Source organism: Rhyacophila brunnea, unplaced genomic scaffold (genome assembly GCF_057557595.1).
Source record: "Rhyacophila brunnea isolate RB1 unplaced genomic scaffold, BYU_Rbru_1.0 scaffold_13, whole genome shotgun sequence".
Classification (NCBI taxonomy): domain Eukaryota; kingdom Metazoa; phylum Arthropoda; class Insecta; order Trichoptera; family Rhyacophilidae; genus Rhyacophila; species Rhyacophila brunnea.
The window spans coordinates 8,149,888-8,176,296 of NW_028232785.1; the positions used below are offsets into that span (position 1 = coordinate 8,149,888).

At 34.9% G+C, this 26,409-nt stretch overlaps 1 protein-coding gene and 1 long non-coding RNA gene across 2 annotated transcripts in view; one reads left to right on the top strand and one right to left on the bottom strand.

The window, feature by feature from the left end:
• LOC147076334 (A-type potassium channel modulatory protein KCNIP1-like) overlaps window positions 1-12,690 on the top strand; it is a 209,191-nt gene extending 196,501 nt beyond the window's left edge. Inside the window, exons 6-7 of the mRNA XM_085941730.1 lie at window positions 11,257-11,469; window positions 12,580-12,690. Coding sequence (XP_085797856.1) covers window positions 11,257-11,469; window positions 12,580-12,690 — 324 coding nt within the window. The remainder of the gene's footprint in view (window positions 1-11,256; window positions 11,470-12,579) is intronic.
• Window positions 12,691-18,198: 5,508 nt separating this feature from the next.
• On the bottom strand, window positions 18,199-20,573 carry LOC147076336 (uncharacterized). Its single transcript, XR_015069898.1, has 3 exons — window positions 20,498-20,573; window positions 19,944-20,149; window positions 18,199-19,519 (listed from the first exon to the last, which is right to left on the bottom strand). It is a non-coding gene; the product is annotated as an uncharacterized LOC147076336 (long non-coding RNA).
• Window positions 20,574-26,409: the final 5,836 nt, after the last annotated feature.

Here is a 26,409-nt window from a genome sequence, read left to right on the forward strand (position 1 = left end):
GTACACCGGATGAGTTAAGCAGACCCTATTTTAAGAATTTATAAAATAACGTCCACCTATACTCATCCTCACGTAGATGGAATATATCATCATCCGAAGCCATTTGGTTGAACAGAGTTATTGCCCTCCCAATTGGCATCACCAATGGCAGGTTAGTTCTGCTCCTCGGGAGAACAAACAACTGATGTTCCCGATTTCTAAGATAGTTATCAGGACCACACAAGTCAATACTACCAAGAATGGCAGAGTTCTCATTCACACCACGTATAAATCGAAAAAAATACGTGGCCAAATATTGATATCTTCTAGCACTTAAACTACAGTATGTAAGCATACTTAAGAGAAAGTCAGTTGTATAAAGCCACGGATAGTATCCATATAACCTCAAATAAAGGAGTCTCAAAAATTTCTTTTGAACTTGCTCCATCATAAGGTCATATTTCAACTGATGCGGGGCCCAAACAATCGACCCACTCTCAAGTCGGCTTCTCACTAAGGAATTGACTGACAAAGTTTAGTGTGCAGTATATATGCTGGATCTTAACAGCCTACCTCCACTCTTCACCACTGCCAAATGGTTTGTTTCCGCAAACTAAATACATACCTACCGATTTGAAATGGTTTAACTTACAAAACAGATTAATAAGATAGAAACACAAAACCAGTCACTATAGACCAAGGTTTTGAAGCCGAATTTTATTTATGACTTAATTACAATCAGGGCATAAAATATTTGAATTACAATGACTCCGGAATATCCTTAAATATTTAGCAATATCGAAATAACACATTATTTTAATACGTGGTTAAGTTTAGCTTATATTTCTCTTCTTCTTCTTCTTATTGTGCCATCCCCTAGCGGAGGTCGGCCACCATCAAGGCGATCTTATCTTTGTCGTCTGCTAACCGGAACAGTTCAGTGGAGCTGCACTCGCACCAATCACGGAGGTTCTTAAACCACGAAATGCGGCCCCGTCCTCTGCTACGCTTCCCATTGATCTTTCCTTGAATGACAAGTTGGGGAATGCTGTATTTTTGTCCTCTCATAATGTGGCCGAGGTACTGTAATTTCCTGGTTTTGATACTACGTAGAACTTCTCGGTCCTTCCCCATTCAATTGAGAACTTCAAAATTTGTCACCTGGTCAGTCAAAGGAATTTTTAGGATGCGTCTATACAGCCACATCTCTAAAACTTCAAGCTCTACAATAGAGAAATAAAACTTATTACTACAGGGCGACTTTTATATCACGTCTTCTACTTAACCACAGTTGTTTCTGAAACTAACACCCGCTCTCCACTGCTACATTTTCAGCGCCTATAATTTAGTGTGTGTTCAATATCGCGTGGAGTTATATTAACATTAAAATGCTTAAACTTTTGCGAGAGCAGAGGAAAGGAATAATTTCTAATGTAGAAGTATTGTGAAGAAAAGAAGCTTTTAATTACTCTTAAGGCCATGCATTAGTTGAGGCACGGTCTAAAAAGATCGTTGCTAGGCGATGTGCGGATTGCGGGTCGCGGGTGAAAATGACGCCTGTCAAACGAAATATTATTTCTCATTTAAATCCAACATACGTCCATTTTATGTTCTGTTTATTATTCTATTAGTAACAATAATAATATATTCATTGACATGTTTTCTTTTTAAAGTAAATGGGTAAAGTTTTTAGTCATCTTTACACGATTTTAGAATTAATTGGCCCGTCGCCATCACGCAGCAAAGTGACGTGTGTCTGACTCTACGTTCTCTCAATGAATGCGAATCAAGTACAAAATTTCTTCGAGCGTACAGTTGAAAATTATTTGGCGTTTCACTGATGCGTCACCTTAATAGTGCTAGAGATAGAGTATCTGCTATGACAAATCAATACGCATTGATCACGTGACGAAACAGCAGTGACGAAGGATGTAGATAGGCTGTATCCGACAAAAACAGTGCACACTAAGTTTTGTCAATTATACGTTTTTATTTTAATTGAACTAATCTACAAATTGTAGATAGTATTGGTTAGTGTGTATAATTCAATTAAACCCTGCGTAAATCAAGCCATAATATAATTAATATTTTTTTCTATTGCGGCTTGGTTTAGGCAGGGCTTAATGAATTTAAAAAAATACTAACACCATCTGTAATATCTATTCTGAATTAAACGAAAACAGAAAGTTTGACTAAAAACGTGTGCACTGTTATATCGGATCGCCCATAGCATATCTAAACTATTATGAATTAATATTAATACTTTCGACTGAAGGTACTTGATAGAATTAGAATTTAAATTCTAATGGATTCAAGCTCTGTACTATTCCATTTAAGTCGTTTTTTGTGACCCGGGTTTCGCCTTTCGGCATCTTCAGGCGTCGTGCACACTTACCAAAGGCAAACACACACTGACAACAAACACCCTTAACTCCGCCTTATATAGTAAATCAATACAATAAAGTAGGTAAAAACGCCATTACCTACCTATTTAGTCAGAGGTTACAGGCAAAACCCGGGTCGCAAAAAACGACTTAAATGGAATAGTACAGAGTTTGAATCCATTAGAATTATTATGAATTAGTTTAGGCAGGTTTTAATTGAATTTTAAAAACTAACTAGCACCATCTGCAATTTGTATTCTTGATTCAATGAAAATAAATAAGTATGTCTGACAAAGTTTTGTGTGCACTATTTATGTCTGAACTTAACAACCTACCTCCACCCTTCGCCATTACGTAGTAGTGTCAGTATATATAGCACTGTATCGTAGAAGACTTATATATAAAAGTTGCAATGTACCAACGGCCCTATGTTAGAACTTGCGAGTGCAAGCTTCCCGGTCGACATGACGTCATATGACATCATTGTGACGTACTACCGGAGTGATAATAGCACTCGAGAAAATAACGCTACTCAGACCGCGGCGCTATTCATTGTCACCATACACATATAGGTATTTCATTGTAATAATATCTACGGTGAGCACTGCGGGCTGCAGCCCGATTTCTTAACTATCGTCTCGTGTGGTACCAGACGACATGACGTAATTGTGACGTCAGCCAATACATGCCGCCCGCTCGAGCGTGTATTGGCTGACGTCACAATTACGTCATGTCGTCTGGTGCCACACGAGTCAATAGTTAGGAAATTGCGGTGCACAAACGGAAGCCAATAATATTTTCTATGTCAATTCTATAATATAATTATAATTTGGCTTTCTTTTTCACTTCTTACAATTTACTTTTTACTACACTTATACATACGCTTCTTTGCCTGATTATGTCGCATAAAGTAAGATCAAATGATATTCATTTGTATTAATATACTGTAGTAATAAATAAATAAAATAGTTAATACATGTAAAAATACATTTTTAGAATATATTAAGTACATTATTTTCATCCTAGAACCAGAGTACAAAGTTATAAAGCATATTATACACGACTGGCGTTTTCCCCAATGACTAGAAAATAATACGTCATCTCTGATTGGTTTGTAACGAGATTATAATTCGGCGAACCGGTTGATGACTAGTTACAAGGACATCATTATGAGCAGAAACCAACCAGCGCCGTGTCAAGTGGCTTGGTGTGGTTCATAATTATTATGGTGAAGTGATATTTATGTAAAACTTTCCCCTCATTAAATTCATATTTATGGGTCGTATCTCATTTGGCATGGTTTTTTAAATTTATATTATAAATATTTAGGTACATGGGTCAATGAGAAATGGCACCAGTCTCAGGAAATAAAAACCAGAATTGAGATCGCAAGGAGTGCCTTTCTCAAAATGGGACGCCTCCTTAGCAATCGAGACCTCCTAGGTCTGAAATATGAAACTGAAAAAAGCATGGACGCTAAATCAAGAGATGTCACGGAGACTTGAGGCTTGTGGCTGTATACAGTAACGTCCCGTGGGGGTAGGCAGATTGAGTGTCGCTTGGGAGAGGTTACTCGAAGGGCGGCAAATCGAGGAGAATTATTTGGAATATTTAGAAATAGCTACCTAAACTTAGTAATAATGAAAATATCTTTCCATTAAAAAAATCAGCTCACTGGTTTTTTCGGGTTCGCGATATCTAGTTTACTTCCATTTCCCTTCGACGTACTTGGTGACCAGAAACGACAGGTGCAGATATGCGAATAATTAGTCTGATATTTTGTTAGTAATTTACCTATCCTTACAACACATTTCTTAGATATTGGACTCATGAAAGGATGATAAAAATACTGTATAAAAAATGAGGCGGCTTTTTGGTGCTGCCTAAGGGCGGCATTTTATCTAGGGACGTCACTGGCTGTATAGACGCATCCTCAAAATTCCTTGGACTGACCGGGTGACAAATGTTGAACTTCTCAATCGAATGGGAAAGGAAAGGAGAAGTTCTACATAGTATCAAAACCAGGAAACTACAGTACCTCGGCCACATTATGAGAGGACAAAAATACAGCATTCCCCAACTTGTCATTCAAGGAAAGATCAATGGGAAGCGTAGCAGAGGACGGTGCCGCATTTCGTGGCTTAAGAACCTCCGTGATTGGTACGAGTGCAGCTCCACTGAACTGTTCCGGGTAGCAGACGACAAATCGAAGATCGTCTTGATGGTGGCCCACCCCTGCTAGGGGATGGCACAATAAGAAGAAGATAGGTCTCGGAGTAGGTACCCATATAAGTGCCGAAGACTGCTTGTTGGAAGAAGGTAAATAGATCGTGGCCGAAAATAACACTAATTATACAGCATACAGAGTGTATGTTGAATAAAGGCAGGCTGTAGTCGGTAACTAAAATACAATCCTAGGACGACCCTATTTACAGGATTTAAATTTAAATTTTGTTTTATTTTGCCTGTTATCGCGAGGGATGGTTTCCTAATCCTGTGGGTATATTCTATACTTATCGACCGCTAAAGTGATAACGTGATAAATGTTATCAAACTAGGGTGGGTTTGTATCATTGTATTAGCAATTTATAATAACAATAGCAAACAGTTCATCGCAGGACACTTATCCGTGCGCCGCAGTACGTGAAACATGAGTTCGTGTAACATTTAATCAAATGACGAGTTCTTCGTTGAACATTTCACCGAATTTTATGAGATGTCTTTACTAGGTTAGGTTAGGTTAGGGTTAATCTAATTGGAAAAGTACTAATTGCAAACAATCGCCGCATTTTGTAATATACGTACAAATGTATTCCACGGTGAAATGTTCAACAAAGAACTCGTCATTTGATAAAATGTTATACAAACTCATGTTTCACGTACTGCGGCGCACGAATAAAGTGTCCCACGATGAACTGCATACGTACAACTTACTTGTAACCTACTATAACAATGGGCTCAAAGTGTTTCTATGTTATAAATAAACAGAACCGTCCTATAAGACATGTCATAATCCGTTGTTAACTATAAAAACCTAAACTATCGACTTACCAACTTTTGGCAGAAACCCCACGAATTAAATTGTCAAGATTTATCTCCAAAATACACACAAAATTCTTCATTATAACTAATGGTGGAAATTTATTAGGAAAATTAATTAATAATTCCTCCTAATTACGCGTCCATGTTCTGAAACATAATTAAGTGATTAAATCTGCTGTTTTTCCCGCTTAAAATCGGAAGCAGGCATAGACAATATAAAAGAGATACTCACCGACAATGTAAAAAAAAGGAAAGAAATACATAAGAAAAGAGAGGGAAAAAAATAAATGTGTGTGCGTACATTTGCAAAATTGATTGCCTATAGGGTGACCTCACATTTTATAATAAATTATTCTATATTTTCAATAAACCATTTCTTTTATTCAAAGAATATTTCACAAGATTTTGAGAATGTAACATACCATATATTGAACATAATATGTACTTGAATTATTTATATTACACCCACTAGAAAATAAATCATATTTGAAAAAAATACGATGGTCACTGGTGTACACTGGTAGCTATCACGCCAACTGTGCATTAACCAATTATCCAACGACCTAAAATATTTGGCGAGAGACGGGCGTCGGTAATTAATATTCCTTGATTTAATACACAAAAACCGATAGTCAATAATAACGCAATATGATAAGCATTTCATGTATGCCTTACTAGTTTAAATTGTCGCAATTAAATAGGAGGTTAACGCAGAGTTGGCACGATGTCATATTTTATACGGGTTCAAATCCCGTCGAGCATCGTATTGTTTTGAAAAATGATTTTTTCTAATTTGTATATCCGGTATAACATCGAGAGCGTCGACAGCTTCAAGTACCTGGGGGTACACATCACGGGAGATGGCATTTTGCAGAAAGAGTTCGCTATCCGAATGGGAATGGCTGGAGCAACATTCAACTCGATGCGGAATGTCTGGGACTCACGATTGTACTCGGTCAAAACCAAATGCCGCCTATTCAACGCTTGCATTCTGACGGTGCTGCTTTACGGTAGCGAATCATGGCACCTTACGAAGGCTCAGAGCAACCGTATACTGAGCTTCGAAAACAGATGTTTGCGACGAATACTGGGTGTGCGTTGGTATGACTTTAGGAGCAACGAGGAGATAAGAGAACGCACCAAGCAGCCTCTCATCACGCTGAAAGTGAATAGGCGACGTTGGACCTGGCTCGGTCACGTGCTGCGGATGCCAGAAAAGAACTTCAACCTGGCTTGCCTGTTCTTCAAGCCAACCGGATTCCGGCGTCCTGGAAGGCCGCTAAATACAATCTACAGAGTGTATACGGCGGAGCTACGGGATGCTGGTTTGACCTGAAACGAAGCAAGAAGACTGGCGAGCGACAGGGATTCTTGGAGGCGCCGCGTGGTGTCCATATGCTCCAGTTAAGGGGCGGATATGGCAAAAGAAGAAGAAAAGTATATTCAATATCAGCGCCAGGAAACATATGCCACGGGTGGCACACTCGAAAATGATGATTTAATAAAATTTTTGGAACCTACTTTAAAAACTGTACCGTAATATTATGTGATTTGAATCGTTTAACTGAAGAAAATTCGGAAATCTGCATAAAATTAAAAACTTCAAACTATGAACCGAATATTGAGGTGTCCAAAATTGAACCTCAAGTCACTGATGTTTAAATAATATTGTAATTGTATGACGTTTTTATGTAGCCGGTAGCGTGTATTAAGGCTATATATACCTCAGTTGAGGCAAGGTCTAAAAGATCGTGGCTAGGCGACGCGCGGATTGCGAGTCGCGGGTGCAAATGACGCATACTAAACGAAATATAATTTGTTATATAAATCCAACATGCGTCCATTTAATGTTCTGTTTATTGTTCTCGCCAGATTCCACGAGTTTGGCTTGATAGTAGATGGGCCGGGTTGTACCTGCGGGTATGACCACCAAGATGTTGAACACATCCTCTGGGATTGCCCGCTTATGGAACTGTTTGCCAGGGTCCGTCCTCACACGGGTCCAATTGGTCATGGAGATCTGATAAAAACCGAGGCCAACTTTGCGGCATTCGAAAAATTCGCAGCGTCGTATGGGGAGCGGGATAGTCCCGACTCTTCTGTAGACTCATCTATTTCAATTCGTGACAGTCAGTATGCGCGTACACTAAGCGCTTAACGTCAGCGGACAGCAGAGCCAGTCTAAAAAACAAAAATTTTCTTTCTTAACTTTCTTCTTTAAGCACTACGGTGCATGGTTGCAGCATCCGTCCCGTGCGGCTCCGTCTCGGGACGGAATGAGCACTTAAATTCACTTCTTTCAGATACGTTTAAAGCGTCATAGAAAGCGGCCGTGCATATCCACGGTTGTGAATATATGACGGGTGGTGGTGGGCACTTTAACGTATGTTCTATTAGTAACAATAAATATATTCATAGACATATTTTTTTCTTTTTAAAGTAAATGGGTAACGTTTTTAGCCATCTTTACACGATTTAAGAATTAATACCCCCGTCGCCATCACGAAACAAATTGACGTATTCACACTTCGACGTCGGTCTCCGAGTCCCAGCGAGTCTGAAATTTCGTCCCGCCTATAGTTGAAAATTATTTGCCGTTTCACTGAAGTATCAACTTAAATTATTGTCAAAGAAAATAATTGTCTTATAATAAATTTACTAGTTTTATTTCAGTGGCACGCTGCGTGTCCAGTACTTTGAATTACTTACCTGTTTTGTGGCAAGCCAATGCATTTGGGTTGCCGACCGCTGTTCTATATTATAAATGTCATGAGTTATGACAATGAAAGTAAATAAAAACAGTTTTTCTTCTGTGTCAATGCAATCGTAAGACTTGTCTCGACTGCAACACGTCTCGAATTAATTGTTTTTGTTGTTATTCACAAAACACATGTAACCTAAAATAATACCACACAGTGGCGACGGGTGGAGATAGGCTGTTAAGATCCGACATAAATTGTGCACACTAAACTTTGACCTTCATACTTATTCGTTTTCATTGAACTGATAATACAAATTGCAGATGGTGCTGGTTAGTTTTTAAAATTCTATTAAACCCTGCCTAACCCAAGTCATACTTATTTGTTTTCGTTGAATTAAGAATACATATTATTGGAGATAGTGTTTGTTAGTGTTATAAAATTCATTAAGCCCTGCCTAAACCAAACCATAATAGATTAAAAAATAATTTTATTCGATCTATAAAATATCTAAAACTATGTATGATTTAATGGCATAATTTTAGATATTTTATAGATAGAAGAATTTGTTATCTATTATCTACTATGGCTTAGAAAAACACTATCTACACATTATTTTCTAAGTGCTTAAGTCCAATGAAAACAAATTACGTTAAACTGACAAAGTTTAGTGTGCACTATGTATGTCGGATCTTGACAGCCTACCTCCACCATTCGCCACTGCTAGTATGTGTATTAATAGTACATTTCATATATATTCAATACAAAGACTGTCACATTCTTAAATCTTGTGAATTATTAGTTGAATAAAAGAAATAGTTTATTCAATGGAATATTACTTTGTATCCTTCTTTGTTTGGACCTCATGACTGAAGATCGTGACCTAGATAATTTGGCAATTGAACAGCCTTCTTATCGGGTTGGCACACACGATACAAAAAAATGAGAGATAATAATATTAGTGGTCCCGAGTTATACAAAAGTGTGGTCATAGTGCCTTATTTCTATTGGCGCCAAGAAGTCAGCATGATTTGCCGAATTGATGTTACTCAGTTGGAAATGACAAGGGGTGGGGAGGCCTGCATTGGCTCATTTCAACTCTACTAACCTAATCTGTATCGATTTCAAATAGTTACACTGTTATCTTTGAAGTAAATATCCACTTCACAATCTCTGTCCCTAAGTAAAGCGTCAATTACATTGAGCTTTTTTACGAGCTGATTATTGGCAAATTTATAATCTGCCTGTAAATTCGCCCAGTGTAATCATCGAACAAGCTAATAAGCAGGTTGTAAACACTCCACCGAGAAAAGTTGAAAGCCGGTCAACTTTATAAGCTACACGCCGGCTTGTGGGCGTATCGCGTCTGCGCAGTAGAGCGTGGTGGTGGAAAAACGAACTACTCATTTTGAAATTTACCTTTTTGACGTTTAATGGAAACATTATTATGGAGCGTAGCGACCTCCCGGCAAAAAAACGAACTACGTTCCGTCAAAATCGCTCGCTGGCTTGTGGCTTATCAGCGAATGGAAAATTTTGTGTGTAATCATGAAATCGCAGTAGCTGAACCGCCCGCTTTTAAATTTGCCAATAATCAGCTCATAAAAAAGCTCAATGTAATTGACGCTTAAGACATATATTTCAAAGCTGTTTACGTCAATAGATCAAGGGCATGTTGAAGAAAAAGCTTTTTCTAGATTATATTATAAGGGGTCGGGGAACAAGGGTGAATAATTATTGCCCTTTGGGGTAGGTTATGAAGGTTTCAAAATTAGAATGCACATCGATGGTCTAATGCAGTGGTGGCCAAACCGTGGCGCATTGCATCTTTGCATTAATTAATTTCTGGCGTTCATTACCCTGTGAACATTTCCCAGAGCTAAGGAAATTTACAAAAAAGTTATTATGTCACTTTGAATCGACATACAGATGTGAACAAGCATTTTCATCCATGAAATTGATTAAAAGCAAACCAAGGTTGTGAATAACTGATTCAAATTTGAAGCATTCTCTGCTGCTCTCAGTAACAAATTTAACACCAAACATTGAAAGACTAGCGAAATCCAAACGGCCAAAAGCTCTCAGTGCTCCATCCCGCTCAGAGCTCTATCTCATTACATCCAACAACTGTGGTCCAGAGTTATCTTCACTAAACGAGACTCTCCGGCAGCTGAGGCACTATCAGCGGGGTCCACGACAGCGATCACCCTCTCGTCCAAGAGATCATTTCTCACTATTGTAGATTGGTGCTCCAATAAACCTGTGTTTTTTGAACTGGCAAAGATTAATTGATTTTATTTCATGATTGAGTTATTTCTTTTCCTCCCCTAAGCAAAACAGATCCTACCCCTATCCCTATTTTCCAACCCCAACCGTGAACGTAAGAAGGTAGAAAAGGTGCTTGAGTTGTATGGCGCATCTGAACTCGTCTGTGAAAAAAAATGGCGCATGGTATGCGAAAGGTGTGCCACCCCTGGTCTAATGACAATACCCCTAATTTGACCTATATTACGAAAATGACTTTTTGATATACTAAAAACAACAAAAATACTGCCCATCGACTGTTGATATCTCTCACAGTCTTACAGCCAGTCGGCTTAGTCTGATTAGCTTCAAACTTTTGATCATACAGTTCCTCTATGTTGAAACTAAGCACCGTACACTATCGAGATTCATTTCTAATGATAAGTATGGTTTCTAGTTGTCAAATGTGACACCTACCACCTACCTGAACTGAACTAATCATTTGGCAAGTTTATCTGGTTATTTCGTCGAGCGAGTCATATTATCTTGTTAATCTATTTTGTGTACCGTTTGAAGTATTCTCTGTTATTGTTGATTAATCTCTGTAAACACTGAATAAATACTAAACCGGAAGTGTTTTTTATTTTCTAAATACTATAACATACTATACCTAACTGGCGACCAACGTGGGCCTTAAATGTTTCTATGTTATAAATAAATAAATAAAAAACCATCCTATAGTTTTAGAATCCATCAAACCCACCCTAAGAAATTTCTTTCGATCGGCTGATGTGTTTTAATAAGTTACTTTAATATCATTAGCTTACAAAACGTATATTACAAACAATATAAATACGTACCCATTCAATTTGACCATGAATAAAAGATTATTTTGCATTCTTCCGCAGGATTTCCTGAGCATACTATCCAGAGTATCCCGCGGCACTACCCAGGACAAACTGCAGTGGGTCTTCGCCCTCTACGATGTCGATGGAGACGGCAGGATCACCAAGTCAGAGATGACCGACGTGGTCACCAGCATATACGAGATGCTCGGCAGGGCCACGAATCCGCAGGTCGACGAAAGATCCGCCAGAGAGCACGTTGACAGAATATTTAGCGTGAGTATAGATCATAGCCTCCACATCCTGAAGCAGGCCCCAAGGCTAGAATCTTTGTCGGGCCCCCCTACCTTTCGCCAAGATTAAAGGCAGTGTGACGCTCTACAGTAGCGTTTTCCAAATGGCGTTCACGGTAAAATTAAGGGTATTTAGTTTATTTTTAATACTTAGGTACATTCACTTGAATTATAGAGTTATCAAGTAATGAATTAACATTTACGTCGCATAATCACATATTCTAAAATATAACCACTACCAAAGGAAAATAGCACCACAGGCGACTTTTTTTACTATTACAGCAAATTTGTGATGTGTGATGTGCACAAGGACGTTTGAATAATATATTGTTTTTCCGTTTCTGTAGAAGGTCAGAATCCTACAGTGGCGAAGGGTGGAGTTAGGCTGTTAATATCCGACATAAATAGTGCACGTTATACTTTGTAAGTCTTGCGTATTTGTTTTTATTGAACTAAGACTACAATTTACAGATGGTGTTGGTTAGTTTTTTAAAATCAATTAAACCCTGCCCAAACCAAACTATAATAGTATTGGTACGATTCGACAAAATAATGCACACTCATACTCTACTTTTTCATACATACTTATATTTTGTTTTCGTTGAATTATGAATACATATTATTATTATTACACATGATGTTTTGAAATTTTTTGAAATTCATTAAGCCCTGTCTGAACCAAAAAGTATTGGATAAAAAATATTATTGTATCTATAAAATATCCATAATTATGTATGATTTAATGGCATAATATTAGATATTTTTTAGCTAATTAAACATTTCTTGACTATTACCTATTATGTCTTGGTTTTCGCAGGGTTTCATTGATTTTTAAAAACTAACCAAGACCATCTGTAAATAATTGTAGTATTAGTTCAATGAAAACAAATAACGTATGACTGACAAAGTTTAATATTTATGTCGGATATTAACAGCCTACCTCCACCCTTCGCCACTTCAATCCGATACCCCCACCACCTTGGGTGCGCTTTTTGCATTTTGCAATTCGCCACATGAAAATTTGTGGATCTATTAGGCCTAGCTGAGCGAGTTTTTTTTTTTTTTGTTTTTAATAAATAAATTTCCTTTCCAGATGATAGACGCCGATCAAGATGGCTGCTTGTCCATGGAGGAACTGACGCGCTGGTGCAGAAGAGATGCCAGAGTGCTGCAATCCTTCGACACCTTTGACACAATATTGTGATCCACAGTCCGCGCGCCGGTAAAGACCAAGGGCACGCGACGGTGAGAACTTTGTGCTATTTGCCTTCTTCCACAATAAACTTAAATAAACTCAATGAGCTTAGATTATTACTTCGGAAGATATTATGATTATCCATGCAGTACATTTTCTCATACAAGAGTTCCCGGTTAAATTTTCATGAGATCACAATAATTGTGTATTTTCAAAGTGAACTTATTCCACTACTTGATGAAAATGAGTTATGAATGCCATAATTATTTAAAGAATAAAATTTTGAACAAGAATTTTTTGTATAGAAAAACCTAATAGCATTCAACCTAGTAGAAAAAAATCAACTTCAAAATCGGTGTTAGTTACAAAAGTAACTTATTCCAATAGGTACAAAAAATATATATTGTAACGATGTCAACACCGAAAACAGTTTTTTGACTTTTGCCAAAAAATAAAGCATCGTAAACCATTCTGGTTATTTTTGTGTACACTTGGTTCAAACATAATATTTGAGTATTTCTAATTGTGTAAGGGTATGATTGCAATTCTGAAGTGGGGGGAAGGTGTTCCATGTCAGCTATTTTCTGGTATTTTCAGAGGTTAAGCCTGAATAGTACGTAAGATTTGTAGAAAAACTATTTATATCATTATGAAGCTTATTCATCGTCAAATATTTATGTAAAACATTTGATAACTACATAAAGTATTTTTATGACGTAAAATAATATTCTTTGAAACCGTGAAACGTGATAATTGAGAACGAAGCCATATTTTTGTGACATTAATAGGCTGTGATGATGACAAATTTTTCCCTTAATTATTATCTCAAACGATTTATTATAGATAGTTGTAATGTTATAAAACATAATGTAGTAAAATATATTCAGTATAATTATAATATTTGCAGTTTCTATTGGTTCTAAATCTAATGGAAGCGAGTGGACATTTTGTTATTTAAATATGCTACAATTATAGACATACGAAATAATATAAAGCTACGTATCAGAAGGTTTATCATTAATCATTGAATAAATGATGAAATATCTTGTTAGTTATAAATTTGTAATACTAAATAGAGACCTTTTTAAAACAACTGTTTCCACGAAATATTCGACCATCTTGATATCCGCCAGACCCACCTGCGAATTGGTGTATGATGTATGGAATCTTTAGCTGGTATTATTTTAACTTTATATGACCAAAAAAATACGCCAACACACAAGTATTGTACAAAAATATGTTTATAAAAGTGAATGCTACAAATTGAACACAAAAATAGGCGAAACAAACACAAATTCGAACATATTATTCAAAAGGAAAACATATTTTGACATTTGAGGACAAAACAAAAAAAAATCTGAAGAAATTTGTATTTGCGTCAATTCTACGTTATGTCATACTAAATCATACATTATAATTTTTAACACTGTTGCAATCTATTTTGCCTAATATTGCAACATAGCAATCAGTTTTCTGTCCCTTTCTATAACTATCTCCCTCTACATTCAAAATAATTATGATTGTAGTAGGTATGTATTTTATAAATTGTGATAGATTTTATTTTATTTCAGTGACATATATCGGGTCGTCCAGTATTGCCATATCTACTAAAATATTATTGAATTGATATTTTAGTAAATAAGAGAATGAAGTTTTTCACCATTTGTATCTACTATTAGTTTTACTATTTTTATTTAATAAATAATACACATGAGGTTTTACGAATTTCACATTTGTTATTAAACATACTTACATAATTTAGAACACCCCAAACACATCGCGAAGTAAAAATATCTATATTTTTTACTTAGCCAAAATTATGAATCAACATAGGTTAGGTACCTACTGATGTTTATATTACAGAAAATTTAACTTTTACTAAATTATGAATTTGCGAGATTATAATAATACAGATGATTTTAAAGAATACTTTCATCAAATAACATAATAATGGATGCCTGTACTTACATAATATTTTCCAATGTAATTTTTTTTTTAAAAACTAACTTTAATTTCGAAAGTTTAGCCTGGCAATACTATGAACGTCATTTATTTCAGCGGGAATGCGAAATTTTCATCCTCGGTTTTTGACATAGGTACCTAACAATATTATCACAATTATTTATATCGATTGTACTTACAAAAAATGCCACGAACTCACTATCCGATGGCTGGAAGTTCCAAAAAAAGACGTAGGAGAAAAGATGGAAATATTAATACATTAAAAACACAAAGGTTTGAAATTATTATTTTATAATTTGACATAATTATACATAGTTGAAAAAACCACATTTCACAGAAAATTTTGGTTCACAATATTTATTTATCTTGCAAAAGGAAGTTTTGCGTATTACTTATTAATACACACAATTAAGTATAATGATCATTTGTACTTATATTATTTTTATATTATGTTTGTGCCATGTCTTATTCGAAATTAGTGTGTCTGTGACAAAAATTATAATCTGGTACAATAATTAATAGCAGCTATACATTTTGTTTTCTGTTAACTATCTACTAAACTAATATTTTTGAATGTATTATAGTATTGATATATTGCCGAAGACTATGCCTGAGCATGGAAATCCTCAAAGCATACTACCTGAACCAGAATTTCATCCCACATTTGAACACGAACACGAAGAATTTATTATAGAAAATGAAATTGAAGATTCAAGCCCTAAATTCCGTGTAGAAGGCCGTAGAATTATAGACTTTTCATATTTTTTCCAACAACTTCAATTAATTAGCCACCATGATTCTCCATTTAATTGTAATTTATCACATTTAGAAATTTTTGGGGAAAATCGGGATAACTTTAGTAGTACATTTTTTATTCAATGTAAACTTTGTGGTAAAAAATTAAAATTATATACCACTGAAATGAACAAAAACAAAATGAATCTGTGTGACGCATTTGTATCCAGTATAATCAGTATCGGCAGTGGATTTTCAAATCTGGAAGAAATGTGTTCAGCAATTGACGTACCATCGATTACAGCAAGAACATACAGAAAGAGTCAACAGAAGGTGTACGAGTGGTTTGAAGAAACCAAAAATAAGAGTATGGAAAACGCTGCGAAAGAAGAGCGACAACTTGCAATCGAAAATGGTGACGTCGATTCTTCTGGTATTCCCATGATATCAGTTGTTGCAGACGGCTGTTGGTCGAAACGTTCATACAGATGCAATTATTCCGCAGCATCTGGCGCTGCCACGATCATTGGTCAAAGAACCGGAAAGATTTTGTACATGTCAGTGAAAAATAAATATTGCGATTTGTGCGCCAAAGCTAAAAATAAAAATATCCCTGCTCAACAACATAAATGCTTTTTAAATTATACCGGTCCGTCAGGTGGAATGGAATCTACAGCAATATTAGAAGGCTTTAAAGAATCTATTAATACACATGGATTGATTTATTCAAAATTGATTGCTGATGGAGATTCCAGCACATACAAAAAAATTCTTGATTGTCACCCTTATCCGAATGTAACTGTCGAGAAAGTTGAATGTAAAAACCATTTAATTAGAAATTATTGTGGCAAAATAGAGGCATTAACCAAAGACACAAGATATCCCTTGAATGTAAGAAAAATCATTGCGTCAAGAAAAAGACGTCTGCGGAAAGCCGTCATAGGTGCAATCAAGTATAGAAAACTACAAGATAGTACTTTCGAAGAAAAGGTTATCGCTCTGAAAAAAGATTTATTTAATGGACCGCACCATGTTTTTGGAGACCATACTTCTTGTCTACCATATTTTTGTACAAATGAACCAAATACAGAGGACATGCTTGATGTAAATTATGTACCAGCATTAAAAGAATGCAGTCTATTTTCTCAATTAATGATATATAATTCTCGTTTGGTGCTAAATTCAAAAAGTTTAATTTATAATTTTTCTACTAATATTTCAGAATCTTTTAATAACATGATTGCAAAATTTGTAGGCGGCAAGAGAATTAACTACTCTCAAAGACAATCGTACATGGGACAATGTGCAGCGGCGGTAATCGCATTTAATACAAATAAGTTACATTGCACAATTCAAAAACAAGTTTATAAAAATAGCCCAAAAGCCTTCATAAATCGCTTAGAATCAAGAAGGTTGAAAATAAATAAAAAAAAAATAGGAAAATCTTGGCGAAAACCAATACATACTGTTCCTTTATCTAATCCAGATTATGGAGAGAGTTGCCAAAAACCTGATATGGACAAAAATCAATATCAATTGTTAAAAGAAACTTTTTTGAAAAAACTCAAACTGACAAACTATGAGAGGAGGGATATAGAAAGACGCACCGTATTACAATCTGAATGTGCAGAATGGCTAGAAAGGCGACGAAACCTTCTTACTGCCTCTGTTTTTGGTAAGGTGTGTAAGCGGCGAGAAAATACAAAATTTGGGCCTTTGGTAAAACGTTTATTATATAGCCAATCATTAGCCAACGTGAAAGCGGTAAAATATGGTAAAGAAAATGAATCAATAGCTTTACAACAGCTTAGTGTACAAGAACGGATTAAGATTGAGAGATGTGGATTGTTTATCGATGATGTGTATGATTTTATCGGTGCAACGCCAGATGGCATCAGCGATGATGATACAATTATTGAAATAAAATGTCCTTTCTCAGCTGCTGGAATAAGTGCAGATGAAGCTATTGTACAGAAAAAAATTAAATTTTGGAAAGTAGATAAAGACAGGAATATGGTAATAGATAAAAATCACGATTGGTACTTCCAGATTCAGGGGCAGCTTCATATTACTAAGAAAGATGTCTGTTTATTTGGAGTTTGGACGGGACATAATTTTCCTGTTAAAATAGAATTAATCAAAAAAGACGAGACATTTTGGATTGAAAAGATTGAAAAAAAGATATATCACTTTTATATGAATTGTCTACTGCCAGAAATAGTAGATCCCAGAACCAGTAGATCTATGAATATTAGAGAACCAGAAAGGCTGAATTTCTAAATTTTTATTTTAAATTTTATTATGCTTAATATATTTTCAACAAGTCTATATTACATCACTATTTTATAGTTCATCAAGATATATCTAATTTACTAATATAGTTTACTGTTACGAGACACCCAGAACGAGTGTAATTTTATGAAATTCAAAATAATATGTATACTTACATCTAAATAATGATACCTGATCTTGCTGGCGATTCCACTGCGCCATATTTTGTATAAGCATTCGTCTCTGCAGCCGTGAGTTTTGGTTCCGTGTAAAAAGTACATTTTGTTCTCAAGGTCAAAAACCAAATTGGTTGTGCCAATGGCTTATAACCATTCCTCATAAATGATTATAACTGATATCACCTCATGATCAGTGCCACGCACGAGTTAACTCGCGGGATCTTTTAAACGTCATAACTTCTGAATGAACTGTTTGTGTATATTTTCTTAACAATATTTATCATTTTAGTGTGAAAATATTCACGTTAAACATGTTGATTTGGTAAATTTTCACAAATATTTATCATTCTATTCTTATTTCATATTTTTTAAGGGATTCATTTTATTCCAAAAATAACTGACCTACAAGTACCCACCTGGTAAAAATTGAATTTGGATTGGATGGAATTTCCTAGTAGATGTTCCAACTAAACAACATGACGCTTTCTATATATTATTTACTGTTAGTTTTGAAATTATTGTATTTGAAATAAATAATGTATCAATAATACACATAGAAATCAATAGATATATAAAATAGATATCACAGTTTAAAAATCAGAAAGATCAATGCATATTACCATTGTTTATGTTACAATATAAAACAACATTTATCATTGAACGTAGGTACCAAGAAAAATAGACTTCATTAAAATGTGTCAATATAGTATATACCCGATATAATTATATAAATTATTATATTGTTAATTACTCTGTGGGGTCCATATATACTGCTTCAATTGTAATTTAATTTTACAGTATAATTATTTATGTTAAGTACTTGATTTACTTATTATATGTACAAATGTAATATACTTACCTACTTATTAGGATATATCTTGGTGAATTTTAAAATAAGAGGAAATTAAATGGAGGTCATCGTGTCTAACTAGATGTCTAACTAGACGTTGTTAAGTCTTATATAAATATTTATACATTATTAAATTGTTTTTCTGTTTTTTATTGATGTAAAGACATGGCATGTATTCAAAGTAATAACAAATTAGCTGTGTACTATTTATTTAACTTATATTAAAACCCCAAGATTGATTTCGTCTTACGACATATTTTATTCTTCTAAGTTTTACTATGACATTGTAATATGAACCATGGATATAGTATAGTACTTAAAAAAATCAAAACTGGTAATATATTATTTCAATATTTAATAGTCAATTTTCATTTGAAGTCAGCATTTAATTACTGGTATAACACATAATTATTAACTGATATCTACAACTTCAGATGGACAAATTAATTGATATATCATATTATCAGTTTTCATTTCCTTTCAACAATGTATTCATTCTAGCAGCTATTTTAAATATCTTACTAGTTTTTATGTCATGGCACCTTACAAAGGCTCCGAGCAACCGTATACTGAGCTTCGAGAACAGATGTTTACGACGGATACTGGGTGTGCGGTAATTTTAGAAGTAACGGGAGATAAAAGAACGCACCAAATAGCCTCGCATCACGTTGAGAGTGAATACGCAACTTTGTACCTGGCCCGGCCACGTGCTGCGAGTGCCTGAAGAGAATCCCAATCTGGTTTGCCTGTTCTTCAAGCCAACCGGATTCCGGCGTCCTGGATGGCCGCTAAATACTATCTATATAGCATATCTGGCGGAGTTACGGGCTGCTAGTATGACCTGGAACGATGCAAAAAAACTAGAGTGACAGAGATTCTTGGAGGCGCCGCATTGTATCCATATGCTGCAACTAAGATGCAGATATAGCCGAAGAGAAGAATTAATATACAGCATCTAGAAAACTTAAAGTCTTTGAAATGGTGTTAGAAAGACAATGTTTCTAATATCAAAGTGATATTGAGGATGAAAAAGAAAAGACTTGGAGAGTAAGCTCTACCAAATGACATACCTGATATGATACAAGTAACTGATATGCAAAATTATATTATATTTTAGAATATTATGAATCAATTTAGCAACTTTTATATCATTATCGATAATAAATTTAGTGCAAAAATGTAATTATAAAATTGTTTTATTTTTTAAATATGTATGCGAGATAGACATAGCTATAGGTTACAAACATTAGTCACTTTATATTTACCTTTTGTAATTGTACTATTAAATCTATAAAATGGGTATATATGCTTGATGGTCTACGTCATAAATAATATTATATGAATCACGCCATGTTCGGATCGTACGCCGAAAGTCGGATTTATTTCATTATTAATTAAAAGATTTATTTCATTCCATCTTATTCATATGAAACCGTCGACAAGCAAAGATCTCGGTAGACATTTTCTCCATCTGCAAAAAACATAACATATGAACTGTTAATAGTGTGATTTTTAATCTTTTATAGTGTGCGACTGTTTGAAGAATGGTAATTAAAACGGATTAGTGATAATACAAAGCATCAAAAAAGATTGATTAACTAAAATAAAGTAATCAGGTAGGTAACATGTTTAATAACAACTAGAACGCCTTAGATTATATCAAACAAATAAATATGAAATCACAGGCATTCTCGCAATAACCTCTAAACTAACCACGCAACTAATGTAGACTAAGAAAACAATAAATTAACACTTGAATAATATATGCAAAACACACAGAATACTACTACAGTAATAAATAACATAATATTGTACTTACAGATAGTGTTTCTTATTCCTGATATAAAACACAATTCCTTCGTTAGGTATCTTGCAATTTGCTATCAACATAATCTGACAGCAGAGAGTTTTTTCTATTAGTCTATGGCCAAAAATACGGATTTACTTGGCCGGCTAAAAAAAAGATTTTAATATAGCAAGAACATTTTGAATATGCGACAAATAAATAAAAGTATATATAATATAGTTGTTAAAAAAATCTGTGTACATTATAAAATATATTTAATATTATAAATACATATATTTTTTAAATTCATGTTATAATTTGTAAACAACGAAGCACGTCAGCTAATACGCATAGTAAATGTTTAAACTTTGGTAATCAAATTCGAATGTGACAGAAAGAGAAAGAAAAACTTTTTAATCATATTAGCATGCGTAAAAGAGATGTAACATAATATCACTTTCACTTTAAAAATCATACCTAGTATTCAATGTCATAGTTCAACTTTAAATGAAAAAACAGAAACTCTAGGTAAGCATGTGTGCCCTTAAGTTAATATGTAAGGTAAATCATACCCTTATAGAATAATAAATACTTAAATATTATGTTTGAACCTAGCTTACTCGAAAATAACCAAAATGGACTTGATTCAATATGCTTGTGAACCACTCATTTGTTGAAGTGGAATAAGTTCACTTTGAAAATACACGCCTCTATAAATCTTTGTAATTTTCTCGAGCCTTGATGTTTCTGTGATTATTTCATTGAACACTCCTGTTACTGTAATGTCACCTGAGGTTACCTAGCCCATTAAACTGCAAATATTTCAGTTGGAAATTTTTCGTATTACTAATTGAATACGTGTATTAATTAAGACTCAAGTGCCAATAAGTAGTATTGCCTGTGGTTACAAAATACTGAGACATTGCAGTAAAATTGCATGAAGCCGACCTTTTGAAAAATGTGTTTTCACAGTGTGAAGCAATCTCGGCAGCTTCCATAATTTTAGGAATTAACTCGCCAGTGTCAACACACCGTCGTCAGCCATTGCCGTTGACCACTGCAATGGTACTTACGCCATTGTAAATAAAACACGCCAACGGACTTACAACGTCACCAGAATTAAATATTTTGCTGTATTTTTTTGACTTGTTTGAGGCAATTAGACCATAGTTAACGTTATTGGCGTTGGTATGTAGAACATTTTTCTACGAAAATGTCAGTTTTTATTTTTTTTGTACTTAGCGCCTTAATTAATACACGTATTCAATTAATAAATCCACTTCAGTTATTGAGTAATCCCCTTTTGTGGTAACCATGTTACAAGCGACACTTTGCCATATTGGATAAATAGCCATTTTTATTAGCCAGTACACTAAAACTTATTATCTTTCCGATAAGAAAGCTCGCGGCGAACTGTGCCACGGTGAAATGTTTTACGTACAATTTACATGTAACCTGTATTTATATATAGACACATTTCCCGTTAATTCTAAATACGTAAATTATCAACTTTTGGTTGGTGACATGTGTACTGTATGAAGAAGGCCAAGATAAATAAATTGTCGTTATTATTTTAATTTTTGATGTAAAATATTAAAATGTTCAAATGTTTTTTGTAAACGTCATCCTTCACAAAGATAATATAATAATATGTAGGTACTTCATATGAAACAAAATTACATTAAACTATCCTGAAAAGAATGTAACGATTTAACAAAGTTATATCGTAGAAATTCCATTGTATGTGTGACCCAACGTAATACATTTTACGACATTTCGTTGCAGACCTATCACGCAGGATTCCAACCAGAGCGAAGTATCACCAAGCGAAGTCGACGGCCAGGAACCTGGACCTTCCAGTCCTCAATATCTCCACCTGTATTACAAGACCTACAAAGACGATTGGTGATTCACCAGCTGGTTCAACAATGCAGTACAAATAATTTAGAAAAAAATATATTCTGTAGAGTTACCTATAAGTGATTTAAGTAATGAATTAGGGGTGTTTTTAGGTTTCAATCCACCTCGTTAAAATGTTACTTGTACCATAGATTTTTAAACTTTTTGTTTTACGGCGCCTTTAAAGGCGTATATTATAAAGTTTTGCTGTGCCCTAAAAATGTATGAAGCACAGTCGTGAAGGGTGGAGAGAGGTATGTTGTTAAGATCCAACGTAAATAGTGCACGTGCACACTAAACTTTGTCAGTCAAACGTATTTGTTTTCATTGACCTACAGTGTGGACTACAGAACTACAACTTAAGAGTACAATGTGTAGATACATGTTTTTAGATATTTTATAGATAGAAGAATAAAATATTCTTTCGATAATGGTTTGGTTAGGCAGGGCATAATGAATTTAAAAAAAAACTCTTAATTCAACAAAAACAAATAAGTATGACTGAAAAGGTGTGCATTATTTATGTCGGATCCCCTATAGCATACCTAAACTACGATGGTTTGGTTTAAGCAGGGTTTAATTGAATTTTAAAAACTAACCAGCACCATTTATAAACTGTATTATTAGTTCAATGAAAATAAATAAGTATGACTGACAAAGTATACTGTGCACTATTTATGTCGAATTCAGCCTACCTCCACCCCTCGCCACAGCAGTCATTTTGACAAGTTGAAATCTGTATTTGACCATTCGGAAGTAAAGTCATATTAACCTTCGACTCCATCCGTTTAGTTTGTGGTAAAGGTAAAGGAAGAGCAGTTAAAATTTTGCTTTGCGTGAAAAAAACAGCCAACGAAACGTGGTGTACCAATCATATGATAGCGCATTTTGGTTTAAATACTCTACAGTCGTTATTTTTGTTACGCAGCCTGCAAGAAAACTTTGAACATCACTGGCTTGTTTGATAAACCACCATTGAGTTTTAAAATAATCAAATTGTAATGCTTCTAGGATTTTTTTAAAACATTTATTTATTGTTTGTGTTATGCATAGATTGATTTTGTACACTAAAATTTTAAAGATGTTTAATACACTTCTTGATGAAGGAAGGGACTATCAGCTCATCTGCTTCATGGAAACCCATCAGATTAACAAGAGTCTCTGCTGTAAATTCTTGAATTCGTTGAACCCTCATACAATGACCATTTCAAAACGTTTTGATTTCAACCTGGCAAAAATGGTACCATGGGGAGAGAGGTCCATTTAAAAAAAATATGCTTATTATTTTATTTTTTATTTTTAAGACATCGGGAGGGGGTGGTGTTAACAAAATATTATAAGTGTCATTGACGACCGTATTTACCACACCTACTACTTATAACTCTTCGTTGCTTAAATCACGAAGCTCATATTTTGACAGGTTCATTCCCCATACTCAGAGACTCCGCACTTTGAATAGCTAGCTTGCAGCTATAACTACTGGATAACGAATGCACGTGACTCAACGGCCATTATTATTAGTCCTCGCTGTCTTGTCTATCTTTCGCATCAGAATATTAAAACAAACATTGAATGCCTCAGATCATGAGTGCCACGGCTTTGCGCGTCGTATAATGCCGAGAGAATATGGGTCAACACGTTGAGAATGCTATTCGATAGCCAAATCATTCAGGTCACGACCATCAGTCACAAGCACTTGCCAATGGAAGAAGAAGATGTCATATTCCATTCACCTAAATAATTTTTATATTTTTTCGTTCCTGTGGGAAGCGGGAGGCGGGGGGGTTGGACGCAAAAACACCCTCATTGTGTGCGCCCCGGATTTAAAGTAGATTATTCAATCAAATTGTGTAAAAACGTAACATGTTCAAAATTAAAATTTTCATTAAAATACAATATAATTCCTTTGTTTCCTCTAAATTGTTTTTTTTTTGGGGGAAGTAATTTTCGGCTGTCACCCTTGGACTTCTAGCCAATGTTCCATGTATGTGTCCGCACACGTCATGTTTTCAACCCCCGCACAGCCCTCACTCAAAAATATTGTAAAAGAAAGTTTCCTTTGCCAGATTCGGAGAAAGAATTTTTTTACGTAGGAACCTAGTTAAGAAAATTATTTGCTTATTCATCAGAGTGAAAAGAAAGACATTTTTTATCAATGTTTATTTTGCATACACGTGTTTATATTGAAAAAAAACAACCCAACATACAAATATATAGATTTAATATAAATATTAAAAAAAACTTATTATACAAATTTAATATTTAATATATTTTATCAACGAATACTTTTTTTGCTTTATTTCCTATATTTTACCATGTTTTATTAGCTCATATTCTTGTTTGTCCCGTACAGATTTTTTCTTGTTTGTCTAAGATTTTTAATTAACTTCCCGACTAGCTAGACATTTGAAACTTTTAGAATATATTATCAGCACACGACGGGAATGCATTTTTTTTAATACTTTTGTCCATCTTTAAGGCCATGCATTAGTTGAGGCACGGTCTAAAAAGATCGTCGCTAGGCGATGCGCGGATTGCGGGTGGCGGGTGAAAATGACGCCTGTCAAACGAAATATTAATTGTCATATAAATCCAACATACGTCCATTTTATGTTCTGTTTATTGTTCTATTAGTAACAATAATAATATATTCATTGACATGTTTTCTTTTTAAAGTAAATGGGTAACGTTTTTAGTCATCTTTACATGATTTTAGAATTAATTGACCCGTCGCCATCACGCAGCAAAGTGACGTGTTCCCGGGTCAACATTCTCTCAGTGAATGGCAGCGAGTCCAAAATTTCGTCGCGCGTACAGTTGAAAATTATTTGGCGTTTCACTGATGCGTCACCTTAAGCAGAATTGAATTAATTTTCAGTTAATTCTGTTTTGTATGTTTCGGAAAAAAGTCGTTAAAAGTAATATTTACTACTCACTATTATTGGTTGCTAAGGGGGTCCTAGCAACTAAATTATTAATATATACGTGCGTTACTATGGAAATCAATATGAAATGTCAAAATGACATTTCTGTATTCTATAATATTTATTCAATATTTCTATCAAATAAAAAAAAAAGTATTAATTAATACAAGCAACTTCCCAAGACCTTGGTTGGCGTGCACTAGAGTGTGCGTGATCCCTACTTCCATATAATGTATTACGGTCAATTCTCGATGAGAAAAGACCTTCTCGCTCGCCGTATGATGCCGCAAACTTTTTAAAAGCTGATAAATTTTCCCTCGTAGATACCAAGTCGCAATGGCCGACCGGTCCAACTGAGGGTCGAACCGACTTGAGAAGCTCTTCCCTTTCAACCGACATATGGAGACACTCCCAGAGGATGTGATCGGCATCCTGCAATTCGCCACATAAGCAAGTCGGAGATTCTATTAGGCCAAGCTGACAGAGCTTGGGACGATGGACCACTTCTTCCAAGGGCAGACAAACGCATTTATTTTTTCCTAATATAAAGTGGCGCATGGAGATAACCAGATTGACTCCAGACCATTGGACTTCTCAGTTCTTAATTAACAAATACTCTAAAATATAAGTTTTAATGAAAAATTGTAAGTATGTGTGTGTTTGTGTGGGGGGAGGGGTGTAAATTTATCCCACCGGGTGATGGGTGACACCAACCCTAGTTACGCCACAGCTCAGATGCGTTGATGATCCGCACACACAATTGAAACAATAGAGAGAACGTTGTTTCTTCTCTTAGCTAAAAAAAAGCTCCATTGGCTTTTCATTCACTTGTCATATCGAGCGGGAAAATTAACGGCAATGAAAAAAAAATATTTTACGAAAACCGGTATTATATATTATAAAATACCGAAATACCGGTATAGACGTTTTCTTTGGATATTGCAATCCCTGTCTCATGATGAAGACAGCCGTCGCGTGCAATAAACTGACTATAAATTCCGCAAAATCCAACAGATTTTCACAAAATGCCACCTTGGCATTTCGGATGAGTCGTGATTGATTGAAGTTATATGTGATTTATTTTTTTCTCCTTTTGTAGGAAAGATCTTTGTTCGGGATTCA